This window comes from Heloderma suspectum, chromosome 2 (assembly GCF_057233095.1).
Source record: "Heloderma suspectum isolate Gila_16-S chromosome 2, 16-S_ref, whole genome shotgun sequence".
Classification (NCBI taxonomy): Eukaryota; Metazoa; Chordata; class Lepidosauria; order Squamata; family Helodermatidae; genus Heloderma; species Heloderma suspectum.
This window is the reverse complement of record NC_139459.1, coordinates 207166140-207194113: the sequence shown is the minus strand read 5'-3', so window position 1 is coordinate 207194113 and position 27974 is coordinate 207166140. Positions and strand designations below refer to the sequence as shown.

Here is a 27974-nt window from a genome sequence, read left to right as displayed (position 1 = left end):
CTTGGATTCTAAATGGATTTAAATGACACAGACTAAAGGAGAACCTTGTATCACACATTGTGATTAATTAACTTTCCGAGTCTGCCTAGCAGCTGTTTTCCAACACGAGAAACCAAAGTAAATACGGCAATATCAAACTTATAAAAATCAAATACCGAGGGGGACTTTAATGAATCACTCTACAGAACTATAGAATCCTTGAGATTTAAATTTAAAAAAGACAAATAAAAAATACAGATCTATTGTGGCTTCCATATGTGAGCCTTGTTCAGCATAAGGGAAACAGTATTCCAGAACTCATTTGAAGCATGTGACAAATGAGAACCAAAGTAGTATAGCAAGCAATTCAAGTGTTGGGCTTGGTTGTGGGAAGCACAGGTTCAAATATCTCACTCACCTAACAAGCTCACATGGATAGCCTTCAACAACTGACCGACCCTGTTCAGACACATTGGGGCAGGGTGGTTAGGCTAACCACAGTGCAGGGTAGTTAGCACTAACCACTGTAAGAGCTCCTACCACACGTGCAGCTAACCATGGCCCGTAGCATGGTTAGCCTAACCACTCTCTAACCGCCCTCCCTCCTGTCCTCCAACTACTCCCTCATGCATCCAAGTAGCCTCTGCAGCCAGGTCACATGGCATTACAGGAGCGGAGCTGCTGATGGCTGTTGGTGCCGTTTTCTTCCTTCTTTCTGCTCCCCTTACAGAAATAAACAAAAAATGAATTTTAACAGCTGAAAATTGTGCAAAAATCGCCAGTTGGAGACCCAGGTCTACATAGCCTCCCTTCTCTATTGTTCTGCAATTCTATATATGGCTAGAATATCTCAGGTACTCCTAATTACATGGACTTATACGCCACAAAAAAAACAACAACAACACCTAGAGTTGTAGCCTGCAAAATGGAAAGCAAGAAAGCAATTCATTGCAAGGAGATGCTGTTCTTAACATTTTTATAGCACTGGCACTTAGCAAACAATCTTTAAATGCAATATTTGATATCTTTCTGATTAATGATGTAACTTAAGAACCAGAAAGTGTGCCAGACTCCCTGATCTCTGAAAGCCCTAGTTACCAGTAGCGAAATCCTAGCAAAGCAAGGTGCAGAAGATAATATTGAACACATTGCACCAAGAACATCTCTGTTCCAAAGCCTATTGAAATGAACAGAAGACATACAAGGTTTTGCCTGCTTCTTCAGCTGGCACTGTAGCACTGAAAACTACAAGAGCATCTAGTACTCTCTGGGTGGGGCATTCATACCTGACATAGCTGGACTGAACTTTTCTTAACTTCTCTGGCATATACCTCTGCTTTATAATCCTAGGCAAATGTTGTTTTTTCATTCAACCACATCGCACATGTCATGCAAGATCTAGCATCATTCATTATTATGTTTTACTTCCTTTTAGAAATGTTTCAGTGGTACATTGAATGATCTCTGTAATGTTCATGTATTCATCAAAGGCAGGGCATATTAACCCATAGCTCCTCTTTAGATAACACATGTGGTGATACTGATTGTACTAACTTCCCTTCCCAGAGCAGAGTAGTCTGTTGCATTTGACTACGACAGAACTGAAGCTAGAGGACTGGAAGAAGTGTACTAATTCAGCTTTTTAAGAACATAAGAAGAGCCTTGTGAATCACATCAAAACGTATCTTAGGCCATCATTCTGTTTGCAATGGAGACAGGAAAAATACCTCTGGGAAGCCAAAAGCCAGCCATGCCATTAGGGCAGGAATTTGGAGCAGAACAGAAGTCCAATGTTCCACCCAGGAGAATGAACAGAGGTTTCCCACAAATGCAGCAGGCTTGGCTTACCACATTTTGAAGTAAGTGAAGTATAGGGGTGGTGCAGGAGTCCAAGGAGGGAGTGGAGACTGACAGACTGCCCCCAGCCCCATCCAGCCACCCAGATCCTACTCGCTGGGCTGCGGGGGGCTCGCTTGCCCACTCCGCGACCAGCAGGAAGCAAAATAAACAGCTTTTTTCAATTGTGTATTTGTGCTATTCCACTATACCACAGTGCCACCTAGAGGTTATGTAGTGGAAAAGTGGGACAGGAAACACTCTTCATGTAGTGCATGAAACCAAAAGTAGTTGCAATGGATTAACAGCATAGTGTAGCAAAACAAATAATGTTCATATTATGTACATCTATGTATCATGTTTGAAATCAGCACAAATGTTTATTTTGCAGGCTGTTGTCTGGAGTAGCTTCTATACATGTGTAATGACATCATACCAAGCACGGGCTTTGGCATGATTTGAATCCAATGGTGTCATTCCACTGACAAAACCACTTCAGTTTTTGTCTCTTCTGGAGAGAAGGAGAAAGCCCAGTTGTGCTAGTGGATGTCCACTACTATAGGGCTGCTTTTGAAGAGTTCTCAGAAGCTACAGCACTTTCAGAATACAATTACCAGGGTGTTGACTAGGCTGGGTCACAAGTAATATATGATACCAATTTTTAAATACCTTTATTGGCTCCCACTTGGCTTCTGCGCCCAATTCAAACTACTTGTTTTGACCTACAGAGGTTTGCTCTGCCCCCTGTCGCTGGTTTTTGGACCTTTGTGAAGGCTTTGCTTTTTCAGAGAGGACATTTTGCTCTCTTTCTGCTGGTTTTTACTACTAGAGTTACTAATTTTTTTGCTCATGTTCTGCTGTTTGCTTCTCTTGTTTTGTCTGCTTTGGCTATTGTTTTAACTGCACTTGGATTAGGGATGTCAGAGGATTCCGCCATGGATCTCAGTGAAGCCGAATGCCAGTGCATTCGGCCTAGGGATGGCGGAGAATTTCTCCCCGAAACTTTGGGGGGCCGAGCGCCAATGTGTTCGGCCCCCCGAACAAGTTTCGGGGATAAATTCTCTGCACCCCCCCGCCCCCCGCACCCCCCCCCCCGGGACGGGACTTACCTTTGCCGAATGTCTCTCCCGGCGGCGGGTCCCGGCGGCGGTTCAGTGGGTGTTCGTCCGGGGCGGGGGCGGCAGCCGGTCTTTCGACCGGCTGCCGCTGCCGCCATTCCAATCAAAAGGACTATTTGCGTTGCCCTTATTTTCGCCGTAGTCTACGTAAACCTTTACGTAGACTACAGTGACCAAATAAGGAATGCAAATGGCGGCTCCCTATGGGGGCCGCCATTTGCGTACGCGCTTTTTTTTTTTTTAAAGTCACCCGTGATAGGCTACGTGACGATTTACGTAGCCTATCATGGCTGACTTTGCAGATCTAGCCATGATAGGCTACGTTAATCGTCATGTAGCCTATCACGGGGGCGTTTTTTTTTTAAAAAAAACAACTTTTGAATTCGCGGCCGGGTGAGACGAGGCGCCTCCTCCCTGGCCTGAATTTCGGCTGGGCGAGGCAGGAAGCCTCCCCCCCGGCCTGAATTTCGGCCGGGCGAGGCGAGAAGCCTCCCCCCCCGGCCTGAACTTCGCGGGGGGAGCAGCGAAGCGCCTCCCCCCCACCGCGAAAAACTTCAAGGACAGGTGAGTTTCGTCCACCCCTAATTCGGCCCCCCAAAATCTGTGGTGGAACCAAGACCCCCCACCCCAACACCCCGCAAAAGGCGCGTGAAATGGAGCACTTACCTGGTGCCGTTCGCGCTGCTTTGCAAATGGTGGCCGCATCTGCGGCCGCCATTCGCTTCCCCATTTTTGCCGTGATAGGCTACGTAAATACTTACGTAGCCTATCACGGCTAATGCAGGGACGCCATTTGCGTCCCTGCAGAGGCCGTGATAGGCTACGTAAATATTTACATAGCCTATCATGGCAAAAATAGGGAATGCAAATGGCGGCCACCGTAGCCACCGCCATTTGCATCCGCAGGCTTCACACGCCTGCGAATGCACCCGGCCAGCCGGGTTAGGATTTCAGGGGGAGGTGCGGAGCGCCTCCCCCCCACCGCGAATCACTCCTTCGAAAAGGTAAGTGACTTTTGCACATCCCTAATTTGGATTTTACATCTACACCACCTTGTAGCTCTGTGAGGATCAAAATGGGATATAAATGTTTCAATCAATAAACAAAACTAATCATTGAGCTGTGCAAACCCATCTAACAGAATTGGCAGCTTGGGTCGTCTAGTTTATTTTAAAGCATTGATCTTGTATGTCACTCTTCCAGCACAGGCTCAAAGGTGCTTATAACAACTTTTAAAAAATCATATAAAAACAATTTTTTAAAAAATTAAGGAATTAGATGTGACAGGGTCAATTCATCTTTGTTCTTCATGTGTCTTTGCCTCACATCCTTATAAGGTGAAGTGGGAATTATATATATATATTTCAAACAAAAGCTGAATGCAAATAAAGGGAGCTGAACTATCACCACCACCACCACCATCTTACCTCCCCTCATCTGTTCCAGCTTGTACTCTTTTCCCAGCCCAGCTGCAATGCCAGAGGTAAGCCGGTCTGCTCCGTTTCCCTCACCAACACAAGCACCTTTTCTTATATAAAATTGGAGCCCCTGGATCCCTGTTTTATATGTGAATGGGAATAACCAATATATATGGATACCTTCCCCACCACCCTATGGTCTCAGTTACATTGGTTCTCAAGCAGCTAAAACGCAGGTAGATCAGGTCTACAAGCTGGTGCCAAAAACAACACTAAATAACAAGCAGCTTCTTCTATACTAGCTCACATTTTTAGATCCTCTGCATATAGAAACAGTGCCCTTTTTTCTTTAAAAGCCCTGCTCATATATAGCCTTCAAAATTAGCATTACATTTTGTTGTTGTTTCTATTTTTATTATTATTATTATTATTATTATTATTATTATTACTTGGAACTCTTCCTAGAAAACCCCATGCCTGCATGAGTTCACTCAGAGCAGTGAGTAAAGGAGACATGCTCTTTGCAAAACTAATTCCTAGAGGCTAAGTTGCAAAGGCATGCAAGTGTCCATCACTGGCCATTGCTCACTTCATTCCAGATTTCCCTTGAGAAGGTTCTGCTGGCTGCGATATGAATAGCTCCCATAATACCAATGGTATTCCCTGGAAACATAACTTCAATTACAACATTCTTTTCTTTCTTTTTTTCCTAATGGAGAATATGTAGTTTTCAGGGACTGTATTTTACAAAAGGGCCTTAGAGAAGGCCTGTCCACCTGACCAGACTCCCCCAAGCTGCGGAGGTCTCCAGATGGACTGCAACTACCAGTATTTCTGACCATTGGCCATGCTGGCTGGGGCTGATGGAAACTGCAGTCCAAAGCATCTGGAGAGCACCATGTTGGGAAAAGGCTGTACTTGACTGTGGAAGCCGCAAAACATATAATAGGAATGGGAGACAAGCCAACTTCACTGATTTGTGGATTCCAGTTTAAGTAGTTTTCTCCTGTTCATTCACACCCACCTCAAACCACAGCATATTTATTTGCCTCTAATTTTCAAGTTAGGCTGCATGTACACCAGAAAGCTGTGGGGGGAGTTGACCTCCCTTCTCCCACACCCTGACTTCATATATTGTTGATCAGGGATCATTGTAAAAATCTTACTACTTTCTGTTATGCAGTCTTGCATTCCTGAAATGACCTATATGGCCCATTCACAACAAAAACAACTCAGGTCTAGTTGTTTCTTCAAACTATCCACATACTTCCTACAGCCACCCGGAGGCAGATATTTAATAAGTGAAAGAATCCTTATTTGCCTTCTGCAAGAGGTTTGTCATGTATGCTGTCTTTAAATAATTATAACTGTAGTGATGGAAAATGATAGGGCTGAATTTTAAGTCTTCACAGGCTTGGAGCGAAAGACTACACTCAATAAACAGCTTATGATTTGGCCCCTACTAATGAGTAGATTGTGCCTACTTTAAAGGTAAGAAATATAACAATATCTATGTTATATATGTATACACCCTAGCTGAGCAAGGCAGTTCACTGAAATACAGAACTTAGGTGAACGATTCATTTTATGAGGGAGTCAGGCACCCTGGGCCTTTCCTCAGTGCGATGTGTTGTGGAAAGACACCGTGGGGACTTCCAGGGGATGAGAGGGAGCAGGGCAGGAACGACATGCATTGTGCACGTGCATTACTACATTTTGGATTTGGGGGTCATTGTTGTAGACAGGCAATGTATATCCAGCCTCATGTGAAAGCCAAGTCCAGCCATAACTTCTTTGTTGTCATTTTTATTGTCATAAGAGATTATGCTTAGTGTATTCCATATCTTCTGGCACAAGGCAAGCTGAGCCTTTAAATAAATATGGTATGAATAGACTTAGTTTTCACATTTGCCCTGAAGCCAGCCAACGAACCTGTGTGAATATATGGGGCATACACATCCCACACTGGTTAAAACAAGATTACTGGTGAGGTAAGCACTCTTATTTATTTGGCATGAAGATAAATTACTACCACTAGAGATCTTTTCCCAAAGGGTAAAGGTCTCTGTAAAAAAGGAAGGTTGTTGTGATAATATGCCCATGTTGGGTCAGAGCTGAAAAATCTGTTGAAGCAGATAGAGAATTATTTTCTGTTTTGTAGCTGAAATATAAAGAATATGATTCTTTATATTTCTGGAGGTGGGTGTATGTATACATGCTTGTGTAGAACTGATACATGCATACATACATACATACATACATACAGACATACAGAGAGAGAGAGAGAGAGAGAGAGAGAGAGAGAGAAAGAAAGAAAGAAAGAAAGAAAGAAAGAAAGAAAGAAAGTAGTTGTTTGCCTGACTACAGCACAAAATGACAATATATTGGTATGGAAGCAAAATATCACATGAAACTGAGATTTGATAATAATTGGGAATTTGCTTTTTTGAAATTCAGTTTACTTTTAAGGGATATCATTAAACAATTAAATATTAAGTCATATTGAACTTTAAGAGGCAATATTATTAAACATAGTCTCACTAGTTATATTTTACACATATATCATGCAGTCAAAAACATCAGTAATTAGGAGAATATTAAATGAGAGTTTTTGCAGATTCCTTCTATTATCATTATCCCTACACTGCACTTAGGTGGTGAGAGAAAGTGGGGGAGACTTGCCTTCGGCTGTCCAGTCATTAATGGAAGCGATTTGAACTGGCAGTTTTTCAGGCATTTAGCTGCTGTGCTACACCAGCTCAGTCCTATGAGATACTTGGGAAATGAATTTGCCATCAATCATTGCAATATATACTAGGGTTTTTTATAATGCTGTTAATACTTTCTTTCGTGGAGAACTTCAATTAAATGGCTAAATTGTCCCTTCTTCTCTGGAATTTGAGCATTTGGAAGACAAGTTGGGTTAAAGATTAGAATGTTGGGTAGAATAGGCTTGCAAGGCATGTGGACAGATTCCCGTAGGTTATCACCATCTGCCTTGGAATCATCTTGTTTGTGTCGGGACTCATGATGTTTTTGGGAAACAGCACCATGGCAGGAGGCTGCTCAGTGCTGCAGTAGTCCTGCAGCCTTCCCTCTTCCTCCCTCTGATGCAAAGCAGAGAGGAATCCAGGTCGCCACAGTAGGTAGGAAAGGAAGGGGTAGTTTCATTAGTGGAGCACCAGCAACAGGAAGTTTGCAACTTTGAAATGTTGCCCTGCACTGGAGAGGAAGAGGCAGCAGTGGAAGGAAGACCACTGGAAGGACAGTATCCATCTGGTTTTTAAAAATTTAATAATCAATTATGAATACAATTTGCATCCACAAATACAGTAGGATGCAATGGCAAGGGATTCTGCCCTTTAGAAAAGGGGCTTTGATTCATATTAAGAACCCTCTTGGCAATGTTGTAAAGTGACTTACTACTGCAGAGACGGAGAGCAAAGCACAAACTACCCCCCAGGCCCCACCCCCATAGATTTGTTCAAGAGACACACTGTTCTTGTTGGCCTAAAAGAAATGGGTCCAGTGATCAGTCATTATGCTACTGGTTTAGGATGTACAATCTGCTGCAATCCAGATCTCCTACTGTAACTGAGTTACATCCAAGGAGACCGTTGCTGCATGTACTGAAGTCAAATGACACTTCGCACTTATGTAATGACCTGTTTTGTTTGAAAGAGATTGGATGCAAAATGTGCAAGAATACTTTATTTTTTTATTTATTTAGAAATAATAAAATAAGACATAATATATATATATATTTATATATATATATATATATATATATATATATATATATAAATCTGTACAGTCCATGATTTGTGCAGTACATTAGGAAGACTTTGATACAAAAGGCTGCAAACGGGAAAATAGTAAGGGAGAACGATTGTCGAATGCCTATTGGTTTGTTCACCTTACACACAGCTGCAGGACAGAAAATCCATTTATGAGAAGAGAAAGAGAGATCTCTCAGGTTGCCTGTGGGATGGCAACAATGCAGCACTCTCCTATCTTGAAAATGAGAAAACTCTTGAAGCAGCCAGATATTTTTTTTAAAAGACATTACAGTACTTCTCGGATTTACCTTGTAATCCCCCACCCACCCACAAAAGAGGACATAAGAGAACCAAACTATCAGATTCAGAACCTTTTATCTTTACCAAAAGCATATGCAACAGAATGAACAGCAAACAAGACAGACTGAACTGTGTATCTAGAGAATACACACATGCTGTGATCTTATTAACTTTCAAAATTTGCACAACAGACCATGGATGAGAAAAAATAACAGTTCATAGCCTATCTTGTTTGTGCCTTTTGCAAGATAGTTGCATGTAAGAGAAGGGCTCCCATTCAAGTATTTTAGGGAAGAGGAAAATTACTACTTGTCCCTTAACTCATGTCTGTGGCTTGGGAATTTAAGTGTGCAATCCACATTCCAGTGAAGTTAGTGGAAAATTTCCCATCAGCATAAGTGGTTGTTGATTGCATCACAAATCTGTACTGCTCAATACTTTGCAAAATTACCCCTTGTTATCAGCTACTTAAAAATACCCCATTTATGTAGCTTCACAATGATCTTAGAATCTAGACTGAGCTTCCCAAAGCACACTCATTTTGTTTGTTTTTTAAACAATTATAAAAACAATGGAAAGGGCCGGTAGGTACCATGATATATTCACAAATGAAAGGTTCTTCCTCGTCTCCAAATGCAGAAGTGAACAGGTAAAGACAAAGGGTTACTTGAAGGAAAAAATATAATCCAACAAAGAGTGCAATTGATGATTCACTCTCATCAAGTCTGAAAGCAGGTAAAAATGCCAATAGCAAGGAAAAACACAATCAAGTTAAACATCCATGCCTAAATAAATAACAAATAAAAACTCATAGCATTATAAATCCCATAAGGCTTGCAAATATTTGCTAAAAACCATGCTATCCAGTAGCATCATAGGTTCTAACTGATGCCATCTTGGCCTTTTCTTCTCTCATTTTCTTTTTAAATGGACTTCTATTTACATTTGGCTTTAAATATGAAAATACTTGATAAACTTTATAAAAGTGTACATTTTTGTTTTTTAAAAAATTCTGAATGCACAAAACCCTGCATCTTGGAAAAGAAAAATCAACTCTGCACCAGAAAAAAAAAAAGAAATATTAGATTGTTAGAAAAATCCCTTTCTCTGTGTGTTTGTTTTTAAAACAAATATATTCAACACTTTCTCAACCCACAGTTCCATTTACTGTCTCAAGTCTCACAAGTGGGAACTTTGTGCATTTTGGAGGAGCTTCCTCCCTTCTTTGTTTAACATGTCATTAAATACTCTTTGGTTTGCACTTTTTTTCCTTTGCAAAAATATATCACAATAGCAGCACGAGTCACGTTAAATTGCTTTCATGGTTTCTCTGACCCAGAGACTCCAGTCAGGTTGCTATGCAGATTTAGCTCCCCTCTTTTTTCAGACTTAGCTTCAGTACTTGGTATATAAACAATATCTGGCTTAAGAGGAAAAGCAAACAACCCTGTTTATACTATCCCATTTCTGCAGCCTAGAACCCACCACCTACTCTATTTAATAAATTCCATCCTATCTGGGAAATGCCACTTCACTGCAATTGTTCTCCTGGCAGGGCAGACAGGGCCCAAAAACCTCCACAGATCTTTATTAGCAAACAGCATTAGACCCAGAACAAGCTATTTTTAATGGCATACAGTGAGATCCAATACTATTAAAGAGTTTTATCCCTTGGTGTCTACCTCACCTTCCACCTATTGGGAGGGCTCACATGTCTATAGCCTATGGCTGCAGCTAAAATGGTACACTTGATCTTAGAGGCACAGAGAATTTTTAAAGCATTCTTGGCAACAGAACCAAAAATAACATTAAAGTCACGGTTCAGCAATAGCTGTTCAAAGATTTCAGTACAGATATTGCATCCCCTGATCATCTCACCAAGGTTTATCAAGTCAATAAAAACAACAAGGGACTCTTTTACAGTATTGTTCTTTTCAAACAAATGATCCCTCAACAACAATCTAGAAAATTGTAGCACACATACACTTGTCATCACCCTTGTCCTGGCAAGAAGTTGTCCCATCAAAAACAAAACTATGCTCTTTGCAAGAAGATTATTCCATCTTAATTTCTTCTCTTCTGGGGCCAGACGGTTTCTTTGTTCACAGCAACCTACTACACTCAAGTTAGCCTTTATGGCTGAATCAATAGTTTTGCCAATGTCTACCAAACCTAAACTAGATTAAAGATCAAATGGATCATAACCTTGACCTTGGTTGCCCTTGATGGCTCAGGCCCTCAAAATGCCATTCGGGTTCTGTGTTCTAGAAGCTACTTTGGAACGTATGCATGGCTTAACATCTGACTTTCTGCCACCGTCTTGTTGGTGTTTAGCAAACAGGAAAAAACAGAGGTTTGCTCCCTTTACTCAACTTTTTTTTCTTTAACTAAAAAATAATAATCTGAAGCTTATTTCCCCAAACTGGGGTGGTGGAGCAGAAAGAGGACTCTTAAATGTATCCTAAGCTTTACTTTGGAATAAGGTGCATTAAAAATACTCCACATGTAAAGGACCTTTGGGGAAGAAAAATAATCTAAAAGCAGCCTGTTCTATTTAAATAAAAAGTTCACTGTGCAAAAGAGTGCATTTTTTTCTTTGGTATTCAGTTAGGTAGTTTTGAAATTAAAACATATTTTAGATGGGAAAAAACTTATTCCATTCCTAAACACAAATTAAAAAAAAAAATCTTGCTGTAGGCTACTGCATGGCCTTGTGTTATATAACACTCCTTATGTAACTGGATAGTATGGAGAGAAATTGATTCTAGCCACCAAACTACTGGCCTCAACAAATGTTCAGATTCCCCAGCATCACCAGTCAAATTTTTGATTGACAGAGAGCTTTGAACTAACAAATTCAACACTGCAGGTGTCCCCCCCCGCCCGTTTTGTTTTAAATGATATTTTTAAAAAATGAATACTACACTGCAACAAAACATAATTACAATTTGTGTCCGTGTAGTTAGCAGCAACTTAAAAAAATAGTAAGGCAGTCTCTTGCCTTTGTTATGCCATTAAAAACATTCTTGTTCCCAAGACAGAAGCATTTGGGGAGGGGGGAAAAGATGACAAACAATACAAATCAACCAAAGCTTGCCCGCAAGTTCAAGTTTTGTAAAAAAATATATACATAATTTATTCTACAACATATATGTGCCTTCTAGTCATGCGTAGACATAGTGCTTCATGTTCCACGTTCACACTTTTGCTGTACCTCCACTGAAGACAGCGCTTAAAAACCAGCCTAGGTTGACCCCTCAGGGCTGTATGCCTGTCTCTGTTCAACAGTACCATCATCTGAAAACCTGTTTGCAGCCATAACTCAACACAGTGTGCCCATTGCTGACAGATATATTTTAACCATAGTAGAAACCATGTATTTCAGTCATATTTCAGATTCTCGCCTTAAAGGCCTAGGCTCTAAGGGCACACCTGCTTGGCTGTGATGGTCCATGTCTGGATGGGTATCTGTACTTGTGCTCTCAGGCACTCCATTGTCACTGTCATCTTCCTCTTTGCCCGTGAGGGCCACTTCGTTCTCATAGCAAAATGAATTCGCATTAGAGAGGATGTATTTCTTTTCTGCTAAGTCTCTGGCACTGCAAAGGGGTGTGTTCGGCACTTCATATGTTTTGTGGAACCTAGAATAATCCACTTTGTAGTAATTTTTCTCTTCAAATAGTACAGGCTCATAACGGTGACCCCAGAGGATTTCGTTTGCCAGATATGAGCTACGGCACTGGGTGGTCATCGCAGTGGCTTCCACCATGCCTTCCAATATTACTACAATTTCAAAGTCTGCATTGTCCATGTCCTGCTTGCTTAAATCATACAGAGGGCTCTCTTCATCTATTTCATGGACAATTGTAATGGGTGAGACCAAAAATATGCGGTCTATCCCACTGTCAAACCCAACATTGATGTCTATTTGATCGAGAGGAATGTATTCGCCTTCGGTGGTGATTCGAGACTTGAGGAGTTGGGCTCTCACATGTGCTTCCACCAAATGGCTTTTGCGCAGATTCCCAACCCGCCACATCAAGCACAGTTTTCCATCCCTCATGGCTACCACGGCATTATGGCTGAAGATGAGAGTTTCGTTTCTCTTTTTCGGTTTAGCCATCTTAGCCATGACAGCACCAATGATGAAGGCATCAATGATGCAGCCAACTATGGACTGGAAAACCACCATGAAGACGGCAATGGGGCATTCATCTGTGACACACCTAAAGCCATAGCCAATTGTTGTCTGTGTTTCAATGGAGAAAAGGAAGGCCGCAGTGAAGCTGCGCACTTCAGAGACGCAAGGTCTTTCCGTTAGCTCTAGGTCCCCATGCAATAAGGCAATTAACCAAAACACACAACCAAAAAACAGCCACGAGAGGATGAACGCCAGACAAAAGATAAGCAACATCCACCTCCAGCGGATGTCCACACAGGTGGTAAAGATGTCTGCTAGGTAACGCTGGCCTTTTTCACCCACATTAATGAACTGCACATTGCAGTGGCCATCTTTCTTGACAAACCGGCTCCTGCACTGCTGCCTGGTGTGTACCTTGCTCTTCCCATTTCCAAAGCCATTGGCAACTGCCATAGTTGCCAGCTTCATGCCGTCCTCTTCTGAGGAAACTATGCTGTAGCGGTTGGTTCGCACGCTGCCCATCGCTTCCGCTGTGGACTGTGGTGCTTCTGCTTTGGAAAACAGTCTGAGTTTCTGCAAAACTCTTTGGAGAAACAGTTTTGAATGTTCTAGTGGAACACACTCAGAGGAAAAAAAGGGAGAAGCCGGTGTCTCCGTCAACCCTTGACTGTGCCAAGGCGAGAGTCTTCCAATATTCAGAGTTCACTTAGCAGCTAATCATCTGCCACAAGGAGACATGGCCTGGAATAAGAGGGGGAAAAAACATGTGTGTAAGCAATTGTTAGAAACACATCTCTATTTCTCTGACTCCCACATGTGGGCCCCAGTATTGTCTGTGTACTGACAATCCCAACTTTGTTCATTCAAGGAGCACATAATTTATTAAATGGCAACTCAGCATGGCTGGAGAGTCAGAGTCTTCATCTTAAAAGAAAGTGACACCAAATACTTTGAGTTTCTATATATTAGCATACATAGATGTAGCCAATATATAGGATGTCATCTGGAAAGAAATATGATATAATGAAATCACACTAAAATTGTATGCAAGGACCAGAAAAAGGTTTTTGGGATCTCATCGAACCACTGCAAAACAAGTATACAAGACAATACTTTCCAAACCGTCCAGTAAGAACACCTCTCTGACAGCATTTTGCTGTTGGGGTTCACTTGGCAATTCTGGTTTATGACTGCTAGAAACCCTTCTATGGGAATAAAGGGGAATTCCTTTAAGCCCTAGTACTACATTGCCACCTGTATCAATTGGCAACAGCCTGGTATCACACCATTTAATCTTAGCCCAACAATTTTGAGATCCTGGAACAGAAAGCCTTTGGAACAATTTGTAACCCATTTTAATGTAATTTCATCCAAAGTTAACCCCTTTATTATATACAAGTGTATTAGACAGCAAGCATTCATTTTTATTTTTGCTATATCAGAGTTAACCCCCTTATTATATACAAGCCTGTTAAAAAGCAAGCATTCATTTTTATTTTTTGCTGTTTCAGAACTGAATCCACGAAGCTGTATGCTGATAGTGAATTTGGAGCAGTTTGATGATAGACATTTAACATAATGATAGCTGCAAGATGAACATATTGGTATTGGACTAAATATGTATATACTAACTTCATAGAAATCTGAGCGACAAACATGTTTAATTTGAGGAGGGGGATCAAATGCATTAGATACTTGTCTGTTATTTAAAACCAATAAGTATACTCTCCTGTCCAAATATGGAAGCCACTGTACACACAGACATCTAAACATTAAATGTATGTTTCAAGATCAAGAGGTGCACGCACCAAGGGTATTTAGTGAGCAAACTAAACAATGACCCCGCTCTTGCTCTGGTTATGCACAGTTAGTCATGTGCAACAACTAGGGGCCCCCAGATGAGGATGCACATTCTTATCCAAATCAGAATATACATCCAGCCACTCGGGACCTAATCTGCACCCACATTGCCTATGCATTTAGAAGTCTTCTTCCTCATCTAGAGCTCCCTTAATGGTTCAGAGCAGGCTGTTGTTAATTTCAAAGTCTACACAGTTAATAAAAAAATATTTACCACCCAAAATAGACTTCAGCAGGACAAGTGGCTGGATAGCATGGATAGGTTCTTGAACTTCCAAGGTTAAATTGCTGTCATATAGTTTGGACTGACTCATGTCCCCAAACGTGTGTGTGTTTATAAACCTAACCACTATTGATATGCTGACTGATCATATGCAAGTTTATTCAAAAGTATGTCCCACTGTGTTCAAGGTGGTTTGCTTTAAGGCAAGTGTGCATAGGATTGAAACAGTGTAGTACAATCTTAAGCATTTGTACTCAGAAGTTAGGACCACTGAATTCTACTCAGAACTGAGACCCACTCCATTATATAGGGCTTACCTCTAGTTAAGTAGGTATAGTTAAGTATGTATAGGATTACAGCCTTACTCCCTACTGGTTAGGACTGTAGCCACAGAGATGTTTCAGTTTCTTCTAGTGAAATATATCCACCTTTTCTAACCTTCAGTCTCTCCTTAAGAATCCAAATAACTTGTTTAAAGATGCAGCAGGTGACACAAGCAATAGTCATGCTGATTGATGTGTTATTTGTAATATTACCTGCCTTTATACTCAAAGCACTCAAGTTGATTTCTGTAGGCATGCAGGGCAACTTCTTAACACACACCAAGATTAAACTGAATGAATCTTCATTGGTGAAATAAAAAAAAAATCACACAGGTCATCCCAAAGTAAAAGTTCCAACTCAACAAACATCAGATCATACTCACTTAAACTCAAAAGTCTAGAACAGCAATAAAGATAGAACTGAATTTTCTTAGATCAGGTGACCTTCAAAGCACAGCACCAGACTATGCTGTACAAACCTTTGTCTACTTTCTTGTTCACAGCTGCATAAAGTAACCTCGTGCATTAGGTACTTTACCAGATAACAGAAAGCAGATCTTCTCAAATAATTAAAGATGGAAAACATAACCAGGGATGCATAAAAGTAGTCTGTCCCCGGGTGCTGAAAACAATATATGATAGGTAACATCTTCCTGAAATTAGTCATCTGCAAGCCTTGTATTGTGTGGTGCCTTTTGGCAGCTTCTAATACCCCAGTCTTATTCAAATGTGCATTAGTTCTTCAGTTATAATATAAGATTAGAGGTCTAATTAACTTATACCTGCCTGCTGATGACTTGTTTGCAAGGCAAAAGTTCAATTTTCCAACAAACAATTTACTTTTTAGTTCAGCCAATACCTAATAATTTAAGGTAAAACTACTTTCAGTGTTCAATTTGCACTATTTTACTACTGGCTTATAAACATGTTCTAAAGATCAACATAAGAGTGAGATTGCTATCAATATGCACCATACAAATTCAAGGGTTACATGAGAGATAGTTTTATTTATCTCCATATTAATCCCTGTCAGAAACCACATCATATAATTGCCATCATGATACACTTCCATGTTCAAATTACATTTGTATGCATACTGTTTGGGACATTTCTTGGATTTAAAGGAGGAAAACAAGCCAGTTTTAAAATGTGAAAGGCTATCTATGTTTTTTTCAAAACCACCTTGACTGCTGGGTATTTGATCAACTTCCAAGCATCACTCAAACATAATACCAGCTTCCTATGAAATGCTTGCTCAATTTAGAACCCTAGAAATAGCACCAAGTACCTAATATTGGCAGATTTCCACTACCAGTAATAGTAATTGTTCCATATGTTGTACATTTGCATGGTATTATTAGCTAATAGAGTTTCACCACTGCAAGCATTATGCCTTTGGAATACAGCATTATGTACACAGGGTGATTAAAAGTGACCCTTAAACAAAGAGCCTGGGGTACAACTCTTTCCAATGATTATAAACTGCATCTGGGCGTTTATGCAACACAATTCTAGCATACCACACATACACACACACACACAGCCTTGGTTATAGAATAACTTTCTTCTCTCTTTTAACAGCACAAATTGCCCATGTCTGCTTTAAGTAACTAGGATACAAGCAGGAGGTGTGAGATGGGAGGTTAACATTCACAATGAATCTCCAGACAAGGATGACAACAGCACATTGCTCGATGCAAAAATCATCCCATAAAATGAATGACAGATTTCGTACTATTTATCCAAGCAGGATGAGGCTCCAGAAATATTTAGGAGATACATACAACTATCTTTTACCCATATGATTTTTGTGAGAGATGCATACACAACAGAGCTACTATAGTGTCATCCTTATTGATTTCCCCTCCAAACAGATATGGAATATGGAATGATCCAGGATAAGGCTCTGTAAAACACTTTACTAGCATATAATTCCAGCAATAAAATAATTTCTTAGTCCCATGAGATTCTGAATTCTTCCTCCCCTTCCTCTCCTTCTCTGTCTGTTACACTTACTTACACACACACACACACACACACACACACCTTTCTTGAGTAAGGTAAATGCCATATCAGCCTCTCTATCCCAAGTGGATATCCAGCATCATATCTGGCAGTGCACTTTGCTCATGTAGCCACAGATGATTTACCATGCATCCTTGCTCGCCTGCCCTATTCACATAAAACAAGTTCATAGTACTGAGAGGTGAGCAAATGTCTGCAATCCTGCCCCCACCCCTTCCAACATGTCCCTGCTTCTCCTGCCCACCACCAGTCTTCCCACACTCTACTTAGAGAAAACCCAAACTGACTGTGATCTCACATGGTAGAGAACTATACTACAGATCTGGCTCCTCCACACCTCAAATATGATTAGGATCACCATCTTTGAGAATGAAACTACAATTGCGGTGCCAATCTTATAGTCATTTATTAAACTCCTCCTGTATAATCGGACTAGCCTCATACAACCTAAATATGGCTCATAAATAACCTTTAAACCCATTGCCTCTTTAGGAAAAGAAAATAGGCTTACACACACACACACACTGCAAGTAGGTGTTGACAGATGGAGAGAGTTGGGGGGGGGGAAGTGTTCAAATGATGGGTTCTGAATTTGAGCTGCACCTCCTGAAGTTGAAACATATTCACATTTAATGGTTGAAAATTGCAATGATGAAATAGGAGAAGCAAGTTAAATGCACGCACACACAGAGGCTGATCAGAGATTTGAGATGGTAAAAGGGTTCAGAGAGAGAGAGAGAGAGAGAGAGAGAGATTGTTAATGAGCACATAGAAGTTATTCCCCAGTTGTCACCATACACCTCTGCTGAGGCTGTTCAAGGCACATGTTGCTAAGTGAACCTAACTGCTACCTTCCTGTGTCCTGGGTAAACAAAATGACTGTGAGACTGAGCTCAGATCAATGATCAGAGTATGCCCTCCTCTTCAAGTTGTTCACGAGTCCTTTCAATCTGCCATTAGTGACAGTCTATTAATCTCAACTCCACTCCCATTTTCTACTGGTTTTTGTTAAGATAGGATGCACAGAGTTCTCTAATATTTCACTATGATATGATCAAAGTTTTCTTTCCAGAAACAATGAAGGTGGTTTTAAACCAAAACAACAGCAAAAACACTGATGTGTGTGTGGGAAAAGGGGAAGGATGAATCTCTTTTGATCTTATATCCTGCTTCTTCAGAGAAGATGGCAAGATATTTCTAGATGATGACAAAGTACCTACAGAAGACAGAGTCATCACCAGGGGGTGTCATTGACAAGCTGCTCTGTAGGATGGGAAAGCAGAGAAGCAGAGAAAATATACACAACTAGATTCGGGGACAGGACTGGACTGGACTGGGAAGCGGAAATATTGGGGGGGGGGTGAGAATGATAAAGAAGAATAGATTATCCTTTTATTCAGGTGCAGGATCTGCTCCTAGCTCTAAACATTCCAGCTGAAGCACAAACTATTTTCAGATGGCAAAGTCTGTAGCAGGCTACAAGCAGAGCCAAAATGATTTGCTCTTTATTTTTTAAGAAACAAAAAACCCTGATGAATCAAGCTGAAGTGATGCAATGTCTCCCAAACCCTAAGACACTCACCAATTGTTTGTTCTTGCTCTTGGCACAAAATAATTAACAGCAACTTAAAAGAAGAAGAAAAATCCACACGTGGCTGGCTTTGGTGCATCTTGGAAGAAAAAAACCCACAGTCAACATGTGGTATTTTTGGCTGTTGTGAAAGATGTTTTAGAGAGCATCGGGAGGACCTAAGGGTCTCGATGCTGTGACCTTTTCCCGAGTCACAAAATATCTGCAGTCGCAGGCTAAAAAAAAAGGAAATAGCAAAAATAATCCAGAGCTCAGTGTAGCTGGTGGCATTCTTTGCTAACTTCCATCCAGAACAGTTCACTGCAAAGGCAGCTCCGAGCAGTGAAAGTTAAGAGCACAGAATAACACTCAGCAATTCCAAACGAACCTACCTGGAATTATCTGATCACCTACTGAGACTAGCGACTGAACCTTGTGCTTATTGAAAGGAAGTATATAAATTTCTCTGCAATCTTCTGAGACTAGCGACTGAGACTAAGCAACTGAACCTTGTGCTTGTTGAAATGAAGTACATACATTTGGGGGCCTCCTCTGCTTCTTACGAGCAATACACTTTTCGTTTCTAACAGACACTCAAATATACTGATCTGTGGGACTATGCTTGTATTTCCTGCATCAAAGAGCAGCAATTCAGAAGTTCTTGAATACCTTCAGAGACCCACATCCCACCCTCGCACTCCCGCCAGAGAAAGTTCAGTGTTAGGTTAGAGGGGGGGGGAATCTTCCTTACCTGTCGGTGAATTTTAAGCTAGGCAATTAATATTGTTAAAGGAGGGTACAATCCAGCGGTGAGCAGAACCATGCCCAAGCTGCCTAGCCTCAGCCCGCCGCTGGCCGCTGCTGCAGCTGCACCCTTTGCAAATGAAACAACTGCATAAGCTCCAGCCTCTCTTTTGAGCGCTGCCCATGTGATTTTTAATACCGGCTCCCTCGTCCCCACCCACGCGGGCCTCCCCAGACCAATGAGAATCGGGGGGCCGTCCGCGCCGCGCCTGGGGCTGAGTTGCGATATCTCCGCTCCGGGATTCTTGGAGAGAGAAGCGAGAGCGACGGAGCGGCGGCTTCTTTGTACGTGCGAGAGGAGAGAAAGGGAACGGACACAAAGGCCCGGGGGCAGCCCCCGGCCTCCGCCGCGGCGCCGCTCTCCACGCCCGCCAGCCCCCAGAGACCTGCTGCACCTCTACAGAAAGCAGCGGGTGTTGCACTGACCTCCCCACCCCACCCCACCCCCTATGATCGAGCCATGGTTTAGCCAAGCGGGGTGGCGGCGGGCGGGGAACGGGCGTCTTGTCGGCCGGCTCAGGCTCTTCCAGGGAGCCTCCCTTCCCCTCCAGCTGGCCTGCCCCTCGGAGTCCTGGGATCGCCGCTGCCGGCTGCAGGACGCGGAGCTGCCGGCTTTTGCCAAGCAGGCGGCGGCGGCCGCGAGGCGGGGAAGGAGCCCCTTGGCGTGCTGAGGTCCAGCCATATGCGGGCGGCGCCAAAGGATCCGGGGGGGCGTAGGAGTAGAGAGCGCGCGGGCGCCGCGACGGGACGAGGAGTGGGAAGAGCGAAGGTACGAGCAACCCGCTGGAGGAGAGGGAGCGGGCGGGGGCAGGGCCGGGCATCGCGGGCTTGGCTCGCTCGCTCGCCCTCCCGCGCAGCGAGCGGCCGCTCTGCCTCGGGCGGCGCCGGGCCGCGCCGCTGGGCCGCGGGCAGGCTGCGCGGAGAGCGCGCGGCGCGGGAGAGGGAGGGCGGCAGGCGGAGACGGGGGCCCTGGAGGCGCCCTCGGCAGGTGTGTGCGGGGGCCGGGAGGGAGCCGTACACGGGACTGGTGCTGGAGGGCGGGCGCGGGGAGGACGAAAGACGGAGGCTGTGGCGATTTGGGGGTGTCGCGACTTATTCCTTAAAAGGAATTCAGCGAGCGCAGCTTTTCCTGTCACGGAAAAAGCGGGCTGCGGTGGTAGGCGAGAATGGCGCCCTGTTGAATTCCTGCCTGTTAGAAGAGGCATAGGGCCCCTGCTAAGGAAAAGGTGGCGACTTCGGGTGCGTGGAGGAGAGAAGAAGGGAAGGGTACTGGGCCGGTGAAAGGGTGGGCGGGCGGGCGGAGATTGAGAGGGCCACTTGGAGAGGTGGGGTTAAAGTGAGGCGGCCTTTTTTAAGGGGCGATTGGGGGGGATGTGTGTGGAGAGAAGGGAAAAGAGCAGACGCGGGGAGCAGGTGGATCATGACATTGGCTGTTCCGAGATGGGAAAGGAGAGGAGTACAGGAAACAAAGAGAAGACGGAAAGGTGGGGGTGTTGGGGCGGGGGGTCCGGGGAGAGATGATGAGTTGGTGCAGAAAATCAAAGGGCTGTCATGGGAGATACTGAATTTTGGTAAAGTAACACAGGGAGAGAGAGAGACTGATGGAGCAAGGAGTATATTCTATTGTGGAGGTGAGAACAGATTGAGGGGGTTGTTTTGAGGAATGAAGGGAGCTGCTTATGTTGGTGTGAGAATCTGACTGTGACATGAGGAGAATAGAGCAAAACCTGGGTCATTGTTAGCCAAACTTAGTGAATATGCCAACGGATAAACTCACTCTTTTATAACTGCAGTCCCTAAAATCACAGAGTATGTTCAAATCAGTCCATTGAAGCAGGTTATTAAGTCAAACACCCATATTTCTTTTTTACTTCTCTAAAGTCCCTATCAAGGTCACCAGCTAGTTTGTCTGGGAGTAAATAACTCCCTGACCACAGTTGTTGCAATTAAGTGATAGACTTTTGAGAGTGAAATGTTTGAGTCCTGTTCCATGAACCTCTCCATGGATATGTTTTCTTTACTGTTTGTTTAGCCCATCTCATCTAATACCCATCACCAGGCACAGGTGGAATCATCTGTGTGCAGGATACTGAATTTTGCACCTGCTAACATCCTAGCATATCACCATGGATGGAGCATGGAGTTTCCATCAGTAGGTATCTCAGGACAAGGGGAAAAAGTTCACTCATTCCTTTTCTTTTTGTAAAATTGTACTTGGAAATTTACAGAATGCTTTGATCAACATAATCTGATGTTGGTTGGCATCATATGCAGTGCTTTTATAACGGGGTATTGTCACATACGCATTTTTCTGCTGCTGTCCTAAGCAAGGATATAAAGATGTGTTCTTGTGGTTGTTTTGATACTGTGCATCACCAGTGCTTTTAGAGTACCTGCGTAATTAGATTGATGAAATAAGCCTACAAGAAAGGAAGAGGAAGGGGCAGTTCCCACAACAGAGGATCAAGTGTACATTTTATGCTAGATCTGTGCTTGAGTTTGAAAATGCTAATGTGGACACAATCAAAAGTGTTTTCATGACCTTAGTCACACATGCACACCAGGACTTAGGGGTAGTAAGTGCCTCTGCTATTCCACACATTATCATCTGGAGAACCTGATGGGGGGCAGGGAGCCATTTGCATGGTCTCATCACCCTTGGCTGATCATATTTGATGGACGTTCTAAACAAAGATGATGGCTTCAGGTCTAGAAGTCACCCTGGCAACAACCCTTTTATTCTCCAGGAAAGGACAGCTGTTCCTGGTTTTCTGCACTAACAGTGCCATCCTAGACATGTCTACTCAGAAGTAAGCCCCACTGAGTTTGAGCTTTGCTGGCTGGGGAGTGATGGGAGTTGTAGGCCTTTTCTATGTCTAAACATGCATAGGATTGTGCCCTTAATGTGGCAGTACATTTACAGGTTTGATAGAAACTAACACAAAGGACTGCATGCATGACATTAGGGTGCCTCCAGGCAGAACGTTACCAGTCAAAATACATTGTGCTGCCATTCCCTCCTTACCAAATTTTCTGTATTAAGAAAAATGATGGGAGAAGCAGTGGGAAAATATAGGAGGTTTACACATAGAGAACTATGTTGTCTAGACCCCTCATAAAATTCTGTGAATCAGGCAGGGTGATTGCACAATAAAAGCAATAGATAACAAAATGCAAGCCCTGTTCAGGCATTCTGTTTCTGGTTTTACTTAACACAATAGGAGAGGGAGCACTCTAGCCCTGCCCCCTCCTTACAAGTTGTCTTTGTCTTAAACTTGTGAGGGGTGACTGTCTGAAAAGGACAGCCTGCTGTATCCACAGAGGCTTTCCATGCCTTCACAGGTAGAGGAGGTTCTCCTTTTTAGACAGTCACCCTCCATGAGTTAAGGGCAACAAATGCAACGAGGGAGAGAGGTGGGGGTGGAATTCTCCTCCTCCTCACACGTTGAGTAAAACTAGAACTGGAACACCTGAATAGGGCTAGTGTCTATGAAATCGAAATCGACAAGTCACTCTAATGGAAAATGTACTACATGAACTTGCCCTAAACACTCTTCAAGTTACCTGAAATCCAACAGCCCAAGATAAGTATATCAATGGAAAAGCAAAGCAAAGAATAATCCCAGGCATTTTAGCATCTCAGTTGCCTCATCTTTAATTTATTTGAGTTAGTTGTCCTTTAATTGTGAGGAATAGCTTTCATACACAGTGGCAATCTATGGATTATCTAATCAGGTTGACATGACTTTTGAAAGGGGCAGATTAACCACTGTGCTTCATACGCTGTAGTCACAGCTGTCATAGTTATCTGAGGATGAAGGCAGACATACATTTTAAAGTTTATTTGAATTGGTCACTGCGTTGCAGGATATTTGTTTTCACCATGGAAGCCCCTTTTGCCATGCTTAGAATATATGTTTGACTTCATCCAGAGAGTATTTCACTTCCCTGGAGAGTGTGTCTGTTCTCTTCCTAATCCTTTCAAGATAGTTCCTTGAAAGACAACATATTTCATGTTGCCCCCATCTAGCATACGATAAGGGATCCCAGATCAGTAGCTATGTTCCAAGTCATGGCAAGTTGAAAATGCTGGTATGGCACACCCCAACATAGTGCAGGTGGGAGATTAAACGTGTGCCTGTGCGAACAGAGATGAATGGAAGACATATACCTCAGAGAGGGGCAAGTTCCCAGAATATAGTACACAGGGGCCACCATTTAGGAATGATTGGAGGAGAACTCGTCCTCCCCTCTGCCCCCATGTCTCAGATCAGATGGCATCATTCTTAGCAAGCATGTCTCTCTGGCTTGTTCAGTCGTTAAGTCGTGTCTGAGTCTTCGTGACCCCATGGGCCATAGCACGCCAGGCCTTCCTGTCCTCCACTCTCTCCCGGAATGTGCTCAGGTTCATATTCATCTCTTTGGCTACTCTGACTGAAATGTCCCCTGCTGCCTACTGCACCCTGAGATGGCATCATTGGTAGCTCATGCCCCCCCCCATCTTTAATCCAGCACTGCTTTTGAAAGAATTTATGTATGTCCAGCCCAACATAATGGCTGCAGGATATTTGTGGCCCTCTCCCTGACTTTCTGAAAACATGTAAGGCCCACCCATGTCTGTGAAAAGGGGTGGAGATAGTAGACTGACACCTGCATTGCTCCTCCCTCTGGATTCTGTGGCCTGTGAGGGACACCGGGTTTTCTAGCCTGTTCCACTTAGCTAGCCGCAATCTGCAACCCACCGATGTCTTAAGCTCAGGGTAGAAACAGGGGTGGGGGGACAGAAATAGGTAAAAATAGAAGCTCTTTTCAGACAATGCTAAACCATGGCTTAGCATTACAAAAGTGAGCCTAGCATACCCCTACCCCCAGACCTGCACATGTCCCTCTTCTGACATGGCCACAAGGAGATTGGAGGCTTTTGTTTTAGATGAAACACAGTTTAGCATGTCACCCAAACTCTAAACTGTGGTTAGTTTTAACTATGGTTAGTGAAAACAACTGGCTTCATAAGCTACACTGTGGAGTGTAGATCGAAAGGAGGGCTAACAGAGAAGGATTGTGAGAAACCTGTAGTTGTGCAGAAAGAAGAAAGTTGTATGGGATGTTGAAAGAAAAAGGGAAGTCAATAGCATGGGTTAAAATCACAAACATTTTAAGAAAAATGAATGTCCACAGTTAATGTAGTGATGTGGCCCTCAGAGTTTTTTGTGTTGTGCGCCCCGATCTATGACAATCTGAATCCCCCGACTTTAGATAAATGTTTATTGCTCCTCTGTACATTACTTACATGAAACATTACTGACATAACACAGCTAAAGATGGACATTGTGTTCTTAAGGTCACCAGGCCCGTGCGCGCAGAACATCATTATAATAACCAGTTTTCATATCTTTGATTTACAGATGGCTCACACCAGATTTAGGTAAGTGCAACTGTAGTTTTAAAGTGAATAAATATTAAAAAGTGCCTACAAAATATCCTTCCCTTTCCTTTGGACTGCCTGGAACAAAACATCTGATAAAGAAAACAATGACGCGGTGTTCTGCCAAAGGCTCTAAAGGAACAGAAGCAAGCTTGTTCCATTCATACTGTGGTTATGATGATGATGGTCAGGGGCTGATATTATGTACCACCACTCAGCTGCTCTTCGTTGAAAGCTACAAAACCCCTGCTGTCAAATGGAATCCTTGCTTCTAGGCATCCTATTTTGTGGTGGGAAATATAGGAAAGGATGGTTTGGTAAATGGAAAAGGTTACAAATCAAAATACCTTGGATATGGGAGATTAGAATTACTAACACGGTCAGTTGCTGCATTCATCCTGGGCTAAAATGTTATCCATGGTCACATAATGGAGACCAGGAGGGAAGAGAACATCTGGTTAATGTTCTGAGAATGTAAGAAGACAATTGGGAATTGGTTCCTTTTCCCCCCTTTCCCTTTTTTGCATTGTACAATTAAAGTGAAAATACATTGACTGACTCAAATACTTTGATCAAGGAAGGTGATCAAGTTATGAAAAAGGTAATTTTAATCTATAGAATGCAGAGATAAAAAAATCTATTAAAGTGTTGATAATGTATACATATATTTAATACTGTATTACTTTATTTTGTAAATGTTATAAATAATTGTTCACAGTTTCTAAAAATAGTAAATATAATTTGATACTGAACACTTGGTGATTTTTTTTTAAACTTGAATGCATCTGTATGTTTAGTAATTCTTAGTTTTGAAGGCGAAATAAACAGGTTTTAGCATTCAAAAATGTTTGTCTAGTTCATTTCCATAGGGATGAAGCTGTGATAGGGATCTTTCCCTCCGCGCTTCTCCTGCACTGCATTTTTGGCTAGATAGCCAATAGCGGCTGTGTAGCCACAGGAGGGCGGAGTGGGGGAGGAGGCTGCTGTACGACATGTAGGATGTGTTGTACAGGCATTTCCGTCCGCCCCAGAATGCCACTTTTCAGCTTCTCCACGCTCCTCTTGCAAGCACAGAGGACGGGGCTGTTCCATGCTGCCTCCAAGGCAGCGCGGAAGTGTGGGGAGGTCAGTTCTCCGGGAACCAACCTCAGAGCGCAGGATCCGAGATCGGTTCCCAGAAAGCCAGATATCCTATGGCTGTCCAGCCACTGTCTAGCAACCATAGGACTGCTCCCTCCAAGGAGGGGGAAAGGCCCTGTTCAGTGGGTGAGGCGGGGCTGGGAGTGAGGTAGGGACAGGTTTTGAAAATCTGGCTCTACACTTCACATAGTAATGTTTAAGTGCTCCTTAAAACTTACTGGTTTGAACAGGAGAAATGCACACATTTAATACTTTGCTTTTCAAACTAGCGCCATGAAAAAGTTCTTAATATTGGCTGGATTGTGCACGGGCTTAAGTCACTCAACTTCTATTAATTTCAGTGAGATTTAAATGCACAGCAATATTCATACAAACGTATAAATACAACGTAATAAAACAAAAACAAATAACAATAGGAGGAAACAGCTACCAATTAAGCAGAATAAAAGACTAAAGCATAAAAACAAACATAGTGAATTTTCTCCTAAAATACCTGGGCAAATAGGAAGGTTTTCACCTGGCGCTGAAAATATTCTAGTGTTGGTGCAAGTCAGGCTTCTTTGGGGAAACCATTCCAGACAGAGCAGAAAAGGAAGAGGAAGATGGAATATTGTGGTGAAATAATGATGGAAGTCAAATTATGCTATCATAGGAGTATGGCTCACCCTTGGATTATCTTCTAAGCTGTTGTTTTTTTCAAATAGAATGATTTGAAATGATATTTGTGGTAGATACATGCATGCTTTCTCTGCCTTTGACACTGAGCTAATAAGAATCAGATCATTTAAGTAAGCAAGCAGATTTTGGTAATTTTATAATATCATTTACAAGATAAGGATGTTACAGAGTTATTGTGCTTCCATATGCTGGGCATTAAAAGGAAATCCCCTCTTATTTTGTCATGGCCCCATACTGACTCTTATTTCTAGAATAAACAAAACACTTAAAAAGTGCTAATCGGGAAAGGGTTAGTTTTTGTTCCATCCTTTTTCTGCAGATGTAATCATAAAATATTTATTTATTACATTTCTATCCTGCCCATCTCTTAGCAGCTCCGGTCAGCTGAAAAGATCAGGCTGCACAGATAAAAGGAAAGCAACACAATCAAATTCTAAATATTTCAGAAACAAAAAAGAAAACCCTTCTCCCTGCCCATTAATATTTGTTCTTAAGAAAGTGACCATATCTGTAAGAACAAACAAGATGCAGGTTGGGTTTTGGCAGTGGGGCTGCCAATGTTTTTACCAGCCCCCCATTCTTCTGCCTTTAAAATGGCTTGATCTGGAAGAACTAGCAGATAACCACTGATTTTTGCTGCAGATCAAGCTGCTGTTCAAAAGCAGCTCCTGTACAGGAGCAGAACAGGCAAGGTTAGGGTGGAGGGAGGGTTTCCTGCTCAGTGGGCAACCCTTGTGGGGGGGGGGGGTTGCCCTTTTGCTAGCGCACCAGACCCTGGGAGCTTCCAAGCAGAGGGCTCCTAGTTAGCACTAACAATCAAAAGGCATTATCCAGCTATTCCGTATTTTATTCCTTAACAGATTTTTTTTTTCCTGGTAAGAAAAAAGACAGAAGAAATGGTGGGAAAATACAGGAGGACTACAAATGGAAGGCAACGTCATCTGGAGGTAACATTCCATGAAAGGGGCATGTGACTGCACAGCAAAAGCCTCCTCTAGAAGCAGCCCCCTCTGTAGTCCACACCTAGGTGTGCGAGGCAGCAGCAGAGTGTAGCCTGCTCTTTAACGGTCTAAAGAGCTGGATTTAGGTACGGCAATGCAGGTTGTAGTCATCCTGGATGGCCTTGGGCATGTCACCATCTTGCAGCCTAACCTGCCTGGCAGGGCTGCTCCCGGGCTTCAAACGCTACTCTGAGCTCCTTGGAGGAAGGAGAGGATACGCACGTAGTGAATATATATGCACCCTTGCCAATCCTTGCACCTTCTTGCATGGATGGAAGCGAATGGTGTGTGCCTTGTTTTCCCAAGATTTACAAGCCCACGAGAAGCTTCACCATTGCAGATTCAGATGCTAAC

General features: G+C 42.8%; 1 protein-coding gene across 1 annotated transcript; it reads right to left on the bottom strand.

The window, feature by feature from the left end:
• Positions 1–11537: 11537 nt before the first annotated feature.
• On the bottom strand, positions 11538–19482 carry KCNJ2 (potassium inwardly rectifying channel subfamily J member 2). Its single transcript, XM_084832337.1, has 2 exons — positions 19324–19482; positions 11538–13312 (listed from the first exon to the last, which is right to left on the bottom strand). The coding sequence occupies exon 2, from the start codon at positions 13091–13093 to the stop codon at positions 11816–11818; it is 1278 nt and encodes a 425-aa protein (XP_084688463.1). The 5' UTR covers positions 13094–13312; positions 19324–19482; the 3' UTR covers positions 11538–11815.
• Between the last annotated feature and the right edge of the window lie 8492 nt (positions 19483–27974).

Excerpts from the sequence above, each read along its gene's own strand:
- KCNJ2 (XM_084832337.1), bottom strand. The coding sequence starts at position 13,093 with ATGGGCAGCGTGCGAACCAACCGCTACAGCATAGTTTCCTCAGAAGAG.